General features: G+C 38.6%; 1 protein-coding gene across 3 annotated transcripts in view; it reads left to right on the top strand.

Annotated features, from left to right (window-relative positions):
* grik2 (glutamate receptor, ionotropic, kainate 2) overlaps window positions 1-12,132 on the top strand; it is a 272,974-nt gene that overhangs the window by 179,484 nt on the left and 81,358 nt on the right. For all 3 annotated transcript variants that reach the window (XM_076736799.1, XM_076736798.1, XM_076736800.1), the window contains exon 11: window positions 11,785-11,991. In XM_076736799.1, the coding sequence (XP_076592914.1) occupies window positions 11,785-11,991 (207 nt within the window). The remainder of the gene's footprint in view (window positions 1-11,784; window positions 11,992-12,132) is intronic.

Here is a 12,132-nt window from a genome sequence, read left to right as displayed (position 1 = left end):
TTGAATTAAGCCTGTAGCCAGAAAATCATTGGTATATTTCTTCATGGCTTCTCTTTCGGGATGAGACAGATTGTAAAGTCTGCTAGTGGGAAGAGATGTGCCAGGAAGGAAGTCAATGGCACAATCGTAAATGCAATGAGGTGGCAAAGAGAGACAAATCCTGTCTAAAAACCTCACTCAGATCATGATGCTCAGCTGGAATGGTGGCCAAATCTGGGGATTCAAGATTGGGAGGAGCAACCATGAAGGCAAAGCCAATTGCAGACAGGAGGAATGGCAAAATGAACTCCATATGACAACCTTCTCAACAGACCAATTAATGTGGTGGTTATGTTGCTTCAGCCAGGGAAGACCCCGAACTAGAGCTGAGTTAGGGGCAGAGATGATGTTCATGCAAGTGATTTTCAAGCCTGATGGTCCAAGCCAAAGCTCTTCCTCTCAAAAGTCTGAACATAATGTGTCTTGGATTGTTTTCTGAATATTTGCTGTTTCCAAGTTTGAGTCAATGCTGGCCGGATATTTCTGTTAACATGAATTAGATCTCGGACTCAAAAGCAGGACAGAGAGGGCTTGCAAACAAACTTAGAGTGTGGCCGTAGTGTTAGTGCCACATTGGCAAACTGAATGATCTGTTGAAGACTAGACAGAAGAGCTGAGGTATATATATATATACTGCAGGAGTTCCATAAGTGGATGGGTTGCAGGTGTGCTGTTTGAATGGAAGTAGGAGACAGGGAGGGGCAGGAGGGAATGGAAAGCCATGGCTGGACAAACGAGAGCGAGAACAAACAAGAAACCAAAAAGAAACACAAGGGAGGGGTAATGAGCAGAAATGCAAGGAATGAGGGAGAAGCCATGACAGTTGCATGAATTATATGCAAATGACTTTCAACCCGAAAAGAAAACATAAACAAAAAAAAAATGTATTTTTTTTTAAATTTAACTTGCTGTTAATTGAAAGCTATGGAAACCTCATGGTTCAGGTCAGTGTGGGTTTTACTCAGTATAGTTACCCACCTGAGATAGCACACAGTGATAGGGCATAGAGAAGGAAAAGGAATGCAATTGGTAGCCAATGGAAGGCTTATCTGACTGTCCTCATCAATTAAGTCAGATTCGTATTTGATCAACAGGGTGTGCTACTAAGTGAGATTAATGGATTAGTGAGGTATTTTGAGCTTAAATCCACAGTTTTCAATGTCATGGAGGTGGCTCTCTTTTAACCTGGCTAGATTGCCTTGATAACTGATGCTGGATACCTGATCTGCTCCAGAGAGGGTTCTGTTCAGTGTTTAAGATTTAAGTCCGTTATAAAAAGTGCTACCCTTCCACTCATTCGGATATTCTCTATGAGCAATAAAGATTCTAAATTGAGGGAATACACAGGCAAACTTGCTGAGAAATATGTTAATAATGTCACTGAACAAAGTTGTGTAATTACAGCAGTAGAAACTGTATGCATGTGTTGTGGGTTTTTGCCACAACACGATGACCTACATGCATTCAGTTGGTGACGCAGAAATGTTTTTTCCCCATTTGCTTCAGGTAATATTAACACTTGAAATTTTACACAGCATATCATCCTCTGAAAGAATGATGAATGTACATCAACTATAGACCACTTTGGATTATGTGTCTATGGTTGTTGCTGATTTTGCTGCCAGGTTTGTTTTACAGTGCTGGTACTGCACCAATTAGAATATTGATTAGGACAGCATCAGACATAAATGCAATTCTTGAGCATAATGTTTAAGTATGCTTTATCAAGTTTAAGAGCTCTCTACAATGTGCAGTTGTCACGTTACAATTACTGAGCGCGCAGTGAGTAGTAGAATACATAGTGTATATTAGCTTACACATTTATATGATTATCAATTTTCTGCCACGATAGGACCATTTTGTGTGGAAGTTGACTCAAATGATGCATCAAACACCCCCTTTTTCAGGGAATGCACACCCAGCCTGATGAAGAAAAATGTAGACAGAAAAAGTGGATAATTAGCATCTTGCTACCCATGCTGGCATGACACCAAATCCCTGACTGGGGTTTTAAGTTTTGTTGAGGCAGCTCATGCAAAGCAAGCCTGGCTATGTCAAACTTGCTTTGTAGTATACCCCTCAGGCTTTGGTAAAAAAGTAACACACTTACCCATTTGGTAAACGGGAACCTGCTCTCTGCAGTTCACTAATGTTATCTAACAGGATTTATGAGTAATAAAGTCTGCAAAATTCAAACACTTGCCTCTTGCTGCCATTTTTGGCTGTGCAAATTAAATATTGCAGCTTTAAATGTCTGTTCATAGCCAAATCAAATTGTAACGGTGCTTTATGTGAGACCAATTATAGAAGGCTAGAACAGCTCTCAGTCATAACAGACTTCAAACCCTCCAAAGATGTCATTATTTTTAAGCTTTTCCTATTGAAAATTCCTTCAGTGCTTTGCCTGTGCTGCCCTTTCTGTTTAGAACACTTTCTGGGGATGCTGCTCTCCAACTAAATTGAAGTAGAGTACCCCAAAGCACTGCACTCTCAAATTGCCAGTTGGCTTCACCACTTTGGAGGACTCAAATTTGGTGGGAGCAGGCTCAGGCAGGGAAAATTGACTGATTGATTGTCCAATAAGATTGCATGGTTTACGGCTCTGCCTCTTATCAACCAATTTATCAGGTATATTGTTTTATTGTTTCTCTTGCCAGTGGTGCCAAAACCAAGAAATTCAGACAGAACTGTGAGAAGAAGCAAATCTGTCTGATCTGCATTCTTTGCAGCAATAGTTTTTCTCCATCTGGCTAGCTGTTTTCCCCAGCAACCAGTATTTGTGCTAAGCTAATCAAGTCCTAACTCAAACTCGGTACTTAACTCAGAGATACGAGAGTGGTATTGATCGTCTCATCTAATTCTCTGCAATAAAGTCAGTTGCATATATGCATATTTCATAAAATGTTAAACTATTCTTTCAATGCCCCTATCGCTTCAAGATGTCACTAAGTTTACAATTTGTGAGTGGTGTACACAGTAGGCCTGTCAACAAAAAAATTTAAATCAATTAATGTACCATAAACTTACTGCTAAATGGATGATCTGGAGCTGTTGATTTTCTGTTGCTGAGCAGTCTTGTGTAACCTGTGTACTTACCATACTTACGGTGCTTGTGTGTGTTTACATATGCATGCCTGTACTCCTGCAAACAATAGGCACAGACTGTATGCCATATGAGAACCATGACAGTGGAGGGAAACTTGTCAAAGCAAGCCAAATTAAAGTCAAATATGATCCTGTTATTGAGGAGGCAAGCGTAAAAATAACAATATCAAGTAAATTGTGGGTTGTCATTATTTATCGTGGGCCTTCTTTCCTTCCACGCGTGCTGTGAAGTGATTGGATTGCAGTTATTAGCAAAGACTCTCTGCGGCAGTAATTGCCATATCAGGATTGAGTCATGGGGAGATGTGTGATGGCTGTGAGCAGTGAGGAAAAGAAGGGAGGGCTGACAATAATTGGGTTTGTTACATTTGATTGATGCACACTTTCATCCAGCTTCTCATCATTTTCTCTGGGATTATGTACTATAAAACATGATGTAATTACTGTTGAGATCTTGGCCTATCAACAGTTTATCTACTTTGGAAATCACTCCTGTGATGTTGTGATGGAAATGAAGTACCTTTAGGCTAATGGCTGGAACTGCAGATAATATACTGTGTAATGTCTTAAAGAGAGCATGGAGCAGGCCTGCTTCCATTTGCACAGGAACAACCCCTGTTTCATTAGTCACTGCAGGAGAATAGAGCTACCTGCAGACTGCTCTAAAATACAAAGTAATGTACAAACTCAGGATTAGTTGCAGAATATCATACTGTAGATTTAACTGACTTTTTTCTCTGGTGGAAAGCACAAAGGCCACAAAAGATAAGATACCCAGAATAAAAGATACCCAGCAGTAGCAGTCCAGACAGTCTGGGGGCAACAAGTGCCTCATTGCAGGCACCACATATGATGATAAAATATCTGTTGTTGTGTTAGCATTTGAAAGTAGATCATATCATCATTTGTTAATTCCTAGTGAACCTCTCAAATGGCTAATGTTATGTTTGCCAATAAGTCCTCAAAACTAAACAACTAAATATGATGTATGTTGTTGCCTTCCAAAACTAACCACATGCGTTCTGATCTGATGCTCCTTAGCAGGACAACATAGAGTGTCAATGTCCTCTTAACTGTTACCAACATGATTGATGTGAGTTTGGTTAGGTTTAGACACAAAAAACACTTAGTTGTGGTTGGGGAACCATGTGTTAGTCCTTCTTCAGTACTTTCTTCTACTGTCAATACTTCTTTATTGTGTCTCTGATTCTCATCCCCATGTCTATTCATTCCTGTTGAAGATATAAATCTTTAAAAATAGCTCACAAATATAGATTAGTCAAAGATATTACACATCTACAGCCACCTCCCACATCATATTTTTTACCTGTTAGCTCTGATGTATATTCTATGCAGAATACACTGTCCAAAACAGGTTAAGTTACCTAATGACAGAGATTTCTTGTAGAGAATGATGGGAGGATGGGAGGACAGGTTTGTCTTCATCAGTAGATGTTAGTATGCCACTCAAACAGTTAAATGAAACAGAATCAATTAAGCTAATTTTATTTACTTCCACTTTACAATAAGTCAATTCGCTATCAGTATTTCTCAAATAGTACAATCTGTGTCTTTTCTCTTCAGTACATCAGGTTTAAAAGCATCTGAAATTAAAAACTAGAAAGCTAAAAAAAAGAGAGAGAGAGAGACGGGCAGTAAACCTTTAATTAATTAAATGTTTGGCAGAAAAACAAAACAAACCCCTGGTCTCAGATCAAGTCCATTTGCCTGTCAGTATTCAGGGCAAGTGTTCTTAGACGAGACGTGAGGAAATGCAACCAAGCTGGTGCCAGAGCAAATGGGCCTTTTTCACTGTGTCACACTCAGGAAAGAGACAGGAAGGAAAAGGATGAATAAATAGGACCAGTTGCATTAATTATGGATCATACTGATGAATTGGTACTGTAAGGGATCATTAAATTAAATGACAGAGCTACCAAACATGTTGTGTTGGCGTAACATATCCTGGCAATTATTTGTTGTGTGATGCATCTCATATCTCATAGCAATATTAACCTGAAATATCATGGAAGAGAAACAGACAGTAGTTGTTTGATTAGTGATTAACTGGCCTTTGAATAGCCTTGAATTTGTGCAACTTGTCATGGTTCCTTATCTATCTATCTATCTATCTATCTATCTATCTATCTATCTATCTATCTATCTATCTATCTATCTATCTATCTATGTTAGATTTAAGCCAACAGGCAGTCTTCCATCACACCATGCTGAGAGCACCTGGATGATTTGCTTTGTTCTCTGCTACAGCCACAGTGCATGGAAGAGAATCAATAATACTAAAATAAATGTTTAAAAATGACTCAAATAAGGCAGCATCATTTGTTTTTTCTAAGGCACAAAATCCATTGTTTTTAATTTGTTGGAGAGGAACAGGCTTGATTTTGTGTTTAAGGAGAGTCTGTAGAGAGACATGGAAGTGGTATAGCTTTAATTAGGTTTTCTTTACAGAGATACTTGGCTTTTCTTTCACTCTCTGTTTTTAATTAAAGATGCCCTGGCCTTCCTCTGCAGCCAGCCTCCCTGCAGGAGTTAGGAGGGAGTGTGTGTGTTTGTGTTTGTATGTGTATGTGTATTCAGGGTGGCAGGGTAGGGAGTAACAACTAGAAAACCCTACGCGTGCATTTATCTAACCTGATACTCATACCATCATACTGACCCATATAGAGTCCCAAAAAGTCCAAAACTATAATTGAATGTGTCATTTATTTTGAATACAGCTGAATAATTTGATTGTATTTCACAAAGCCTATTCATGAGACTATTTTAATGTCACTCTCTGTAATAGCTTGTTACATACTAGACAATTACAACAAACAAATAGTAAGCTATTCTAATAATTTTGACAAAAAAAAAATAAACAAAAAATTGAAACAATTCAAAATGTCTGCTTTGAAAAACATCTTGAGCAATAATAAACTCAAAGCCTGTTTCATCAGGTCTCTGACATTTGTCAAGTTTGGTGACTCACAGTGGACTAAAAGAATGATCAAAACTGATACAGAAAATCTAAAGCTATCCTTCTTTTTAGTCCCTATATGCTTCTTCCTATGAAGAAGTTTCACAGCATCAGTTGTCTTTTTATGAGCAGAATAAAAGAGACCATTTCAAAAGTGTGACAAGATAATGTAGTTACATGATTATGTATGTATGTTGCACAGAGAAAATATAAAATTACCGTAGTTAAAGTGGAATGCACAAAAAAAATGTCCATTAAATGTTCATTATTTTAGATGTATTTTATCAACGGATTAGCTCTTCTGGAACAGGCAATGACATTATCCTCCTAAATCAAATTATATTATTTAGCACACTTATTTACTGTTATAACATTTGTTGTCTCGGACACCATAATGCAGATGCACACATAGTGCATCAGCAACAAATGTACTATATGTAATCTTATTGGGCAATGTGCTCATGTGTCAGATTATGTACTTCACTGCGCCTGTGTTGATATGATTAATTGGGATTAAAGCATGTGAATAGTAGCTGGAGAACCATGTTGAATCAAACCATGCCATCAAAAATTCTTTTGAACAGCGTCTCTTTTGAAGATGTAATTCTTAAAAAACAGACATTTCTAAATCTCTGTTGGTCCATGTTGCCCTGAATCAAACCAGAATAAACAAAGGGCATGAATTATTGCATAACTTGGTGCAGGAGAGATTTAAGAGCTGACTGATAATCAGATTTAGATCAGTACAGCACAAACCAAAATGTTAGTTATCTACTCTTCTGCGATTGCACCACAATGTCTAACCAAGTCTCTTAAATTCTAAGTAAAAGCTTTGAGGTTTGGAGTATTTTGTAAAATGTATGAAAAGTTGAAAGAAGAAGAAGAAGAATGTATTATTAAAAGTGACCATTCTCATATGTTGTAGCTACCTGTTTAAAAATGTTTCAGCCCTTCCATACACCGTTTCCAGTTCCACAGATGGAAGATAAAAGCTTTTGTAATGTCCAGGAACAATCACAGGTGTTGCTGATTGTTCCAGTGAGAGTTGCTCTTTGTTAATGTGCAGAGCTACTGTTCATGATAATTACTGTCTTTCACAGTTGACAGAAGGTGAGAGGTCATGAGATGCTAATGTGCTCACAATAGCTTCTTTGTGCTCTACATGCATGAACAGTTGTTTCGCCAGTTAACATGGCAGCAAATAGAGACTGGGAGAAAATGGTCAAATAATAAAGAGGGGAATTAAATTCTAATTTAAAGGGGGTGGGGAGGGATTTACTGTCACCATGGTTAAAAGGTCCTTTCAGACAGATAAGAATTAAATCAATGTAAAACAAAAGCAGAGATGTCCATCACTGTCTAAGAGTCTCTGCATAGGTTGTATGTGTATGTATGTTTATACTGCAAGGTTGGTGCAGAGCACACTGCAGAGTGCTTATATCACCAAGAGGCAGCAGGTATTATAAAAAAGAAAAAAGAGCTGAGCATATGCGTATTATACTAAATGATAGATAAGAACTAGTGTTCATTCTGCCAGCTATTTTTTACTTCCGTGTTCAAATTTGAGACTCCTGTGTCAAATGTCCTTTGTTTAGTCAGCCACACCCTTTTTTCAAGTTTTAGTTCATTAAATGTCTTAGCATTTTAGTTTAATCTTACTCAGAAAAGAAAAACTATTTTATCTTTCTTGAAGAAGTTACTAGTCACATCATTGGCTGTGCATTAAAAGGTCACAGACAAATAAGGTCTCTCATAGGACCTTGTGAGAATGTGGTGGGTTGACCTCAGGCCCTCTATGGGTGTACTCCCCTGGAAGAAAATGTTTTTACATTTTAAAGCGAAATGCATCAGTCGTGCAAAATTAAGAGGCTAGCTCTATGAAGAACTCCCTCTAACAAGCAATTTAATCATATACATATTGGTTGTGTACATATGAACGGTGATGATACAGAAAAAACGTTGCATCCACAAAGCATGGTGAATGACATAATGTTAAATGGAGTTCACAAATGGTTAAAACACAAAATCGACATCCATATTGTTTTTCACGACAAGCAGCCCAGTATGTCAGTCAACATAAGAGAGGAGGCTGACACATCTGGTGGCTGACTGACTGGGAGTGAGACAAGCTCCGCTGAAGCAAAGGCTCAAAAGACAATGTTAAAGTGTTAGTGTAAAAATCTTTTCAGTTCATTAGAAAACCATGGTGAGACAAAATAGACTGCGGCAAGCCACCACAGTCTAGGTTATTAATGGGAAACACTGAAAACGTTAAAACACTGGCGGGACCTAAAGCTCAAGCACTGTACAACAGTGAAGGTAGTGCTGCCATGAGGTTTGGCTACTTTGCTGACTCGGCATGAAAACAATGGCAGTTTTGCCAATAATTGTTTGTAGAGGGGCTAAGACATTCAATTAACAATTGAACAAAGTGTTCAGCAGAGTCAACAACTCTGTCAGATGGTAAAAGCTGGCAGAAGTCAGTCAGTTCACAATAAAACGCTTTACAATGGAGACAGTCCAGCTGTAGATCTATGAGAGTATTGTGCTTTAATTATTGCATGTTTCCAGCAGTCACTGTGTTAACTTTCATTTCCATTGTGACATAGAGTGATAGTGAGCTTCCCTTGCAGAAGAAGTGTTAGAACCAGTGACCTCTATTTTGGCTTGTGTCATTACTGAATAGACTACTGCCATGCAATCACTGTGTATACGTTGTTCATTCAGTTATGGAGACTAGGGGTCATTGAGGGCAGAAGGTTGACAGCGGAGATGTTTTGTTAGATGTGTGTTCCTGAAAGGTAGATAACTGAATCTTTTAAGTTGTTAAATGCTTTCAACATTCTCAACAATCTCTGCTGGCATCAGAAACTACTAGGAGAAAACATAAACTGATAAAGAGGACCAATCACAGTCCCTGGGTGCTGGAAAGTTTTAAACTATAACTATGAGAAACTACATAATTTCCAATATCTACAAACTGGATGTGATAAGGTTTTAAACATCAATCTCTTATACAAATTGATAATATATAATAATAGTAATTTCATTCATATTCTGTATTTGATCTTGAAAGTAACAAAAAGCAAACACAAATCATTTTAGTTATGTTATAGGGGAGGAATTCCAGTGATGAATTTGAGCCCGGAGGTTTCACTTTTCACACACTCCTCTCAAAGCAGTACTTTACTTCACACACAGTAGCCGAGGTAGTGAGTGATAAATAACCCTAAAGTTAACATATTTAAAAAGGAAAGACAGCAGCCTCTTCCTACGCCTAGACTCTAATATCGGTAATATCAATGAGTGTTGTCCTTCTGTACACAGTAATAAAAATCTCTATAAAACTGTGGATGTGGATGTGGATTTAAAAACACTGGCATGTTCATTACCATTGAAGCAGTGTTTCAGTTACCATGGCAATGGGAAGACAGGGAAACGCTGCTCCTACCTGGATTGGATTGCTCGATGTTGCAATTAATGTGGTGTGTAGTGCACACACAGTATGTCTACATGTAGGTGTTGCCGTCGTTAACGAAGACTGACATCCCATCATATATTTCAGTGATAATTAGGTCTGGTATGTGTGCCTATTTTAAAGACCAGCATAAGAGGTTATGGAGGTATGTGTACACCTCAATCACCCTCAGCTTCATGTGTGTGTAAACAAACACGAGTGGTGTTTGTACTCTATGTCTTGACATTGCAGGTGCTCTGGTATTGATCTGTATGTGGACAGTGTTTTCTGCTCTTTCATCAAGATTACATCAGTATTCTTTCGGTCACGCAGCTGCTGATGTATACCATAGCAACACATGAGCTACAGTAGATACAACAAATGATGTACTTAGCTGATACAATTGCAGTGTGGCTAAATGAGACTATAGCTGCTACTTCTATCTGATCCTGGTCCTGTTTATGTTTCAGAGTAAAGGCAAGCAATGGGAAAGATTTACATTTCTACAAATGATAAGCGATCTCTCCAAGATGGTGAACTCATGGTGGTGATTGCCAGTGGAACTAAAAATTACTATAGTTTGCACAATAAATAAACAGTTCTTGTGCGCATAAAAATGTTAATAAATCATACATGGAACACCTTTTCATGTGAGAAATGCAAATAGTGTCTATGTCTTAGAGCACCAATCAGGTGAAATTGGATAATCTTCCACGGCACACCTGATGATTTCTCATGGCACACTTATGTGCCGCGGCACAGTGGATGGGAAACAATACCTATAGTATTGTGTGTCTCTTTTTACACACGTCACCCTCGAAGTGTTAACAATTTCACACGTGCTTTTTGTAACAAAAACTCCACACATAAGATGTGAAACGTCATTTAACATAAGGTTAACTGCCATTATATATAGGTTTTCAAACATTTCACATGTGAAATGTCGTACGTCACATTAATTTATCTCAGGTATTTACACTATTACGTCACAGATACTTGTGGATTTTGGATATTTCATATGTTGACTATTCACAAGATATAGCAACAAAATGTTATTTAAAATAGAAAAAAAGAAATGTAAAAAATTCAACATCATCTGGGAAGCTGTAAAAAAAAATACATAAAATGATGATGATGATTATTATTATTATTATTATTATTATAGAGACAAATAAATAGTGAGGGTTCACAAAGACATGGATTTATATTTATATTTGAATTAGATATATTAAGAAAACAGTCGCACTGTTCTGCCCTTGTTGCTCCATAATTTAACACTTCTGTCTTCACAACATCATCATATCACAATTACAAGGCAAATTTTTGATATACTGCAAAAACAACACACACACACACACACACACACACACACACACACACACACACACACACAAACACATGTCCGCATGCTCTTCAAACTCCAGCCAGCGGAATGTGTCAAAGCTGTTAGCAATCTTAAATGATTTTTTTTTTTTTTTTTTTTCCAGTCATGGCACAGTTGTACTATAAACAACACCTGCTTGACAATATATTTTTGGATTTATTTGTCTGAAAGAGACAAGGGAGTCATAGAAATGAGGGACGTGTGGTGAAAATGAGCGTCTAAGGCTAACAAAGACAGATGGTGTTGTGGAGCAGAGGTATAGAAGGGAGGAGGCAGGAGGAGGAGGAAACGGAGTGAAGCAGGGGGAAAGAGAGGAGAAGGACATGGCAAAGGAGACGCTCAGTGGGCAGGAGGGAGGAAAAAAGCCATATGAAAGAAGACATTAGTAATCACCCCAGCTGTTTGTGTGAACAGAGCTGATGCACCGGCTCTTGCTCTCTCTTTTTGTGTCCGTCTATCAGCATCTCTTATCTTATTGACAAAGCATGCGGTGTCCTGAAAGCTGGGCCTGGGCCCAAAGCCAGCCTGCTGAGCCTGAGAGGAGCACAGAGTCATTGATATGGGGGATTATCTCTTATTATGGTTATGCCTCACTTTGCACCCACCCCACCTCACATCACAGGACTGGGACTGCTGGCAAGCACACACACAAACACAGCGGCTTTACACATGCTTTACTAGCTGAGCCAGTGTGTGTTTGGGCTTGCACAGCTCAAAAGCCTATCTCACACATCAGACACCCTCTCTGATAGGCCTTATCAGTAGGTAAAAGATGCCAAGTGCTGCAGAGACTCATTCCTCTTCCACTATTTCACCTGACAGGAAGAGCCATATGTGATGTTCAAGAAATCTGACAAGCCGCTGTACGGGAACGACCGCTTTGAGGGCTATTGCATAGACCTGCTGAGAGAGCTGGCCAACATCCTGGGCTTCACTTATGAGGTCCGCCTGGTGGAAGATGGAAAATATGGTGCCCAGGATGAGAACACAGGCCAGTGGAATGGCATTGTCAAGGAGCTAATGGACCACGTGAGTCTCTAAATATCATTATCAAAGGGATGCATGAATGTGATCCCAACAAACAGATGCCAATTTACACTCATCCTTAGAGGATCATTCCAGTTCATACAATATGGGCATTATTTTCATAGTTTGAGCATACCAAGGTAA

Source organism: Chaetodon auriga, chromosome 8, assembly GCF_051107435.1.
Source record: "Chaetodon auriga isolate fChaAug3 chromosome 8, fChaAug3.hap1, whole genome shotgun sequence".
Lineage (NCBI taxonomy): Eukaryota > Metazoa > Chordata > Actinopteri > Chaetodontiformes > Chaetodontidae > Chaetodon > Chaetodon auriga.
This window is presented reverse-complemented; position numbering and strand designations above follow the sequence as displayed.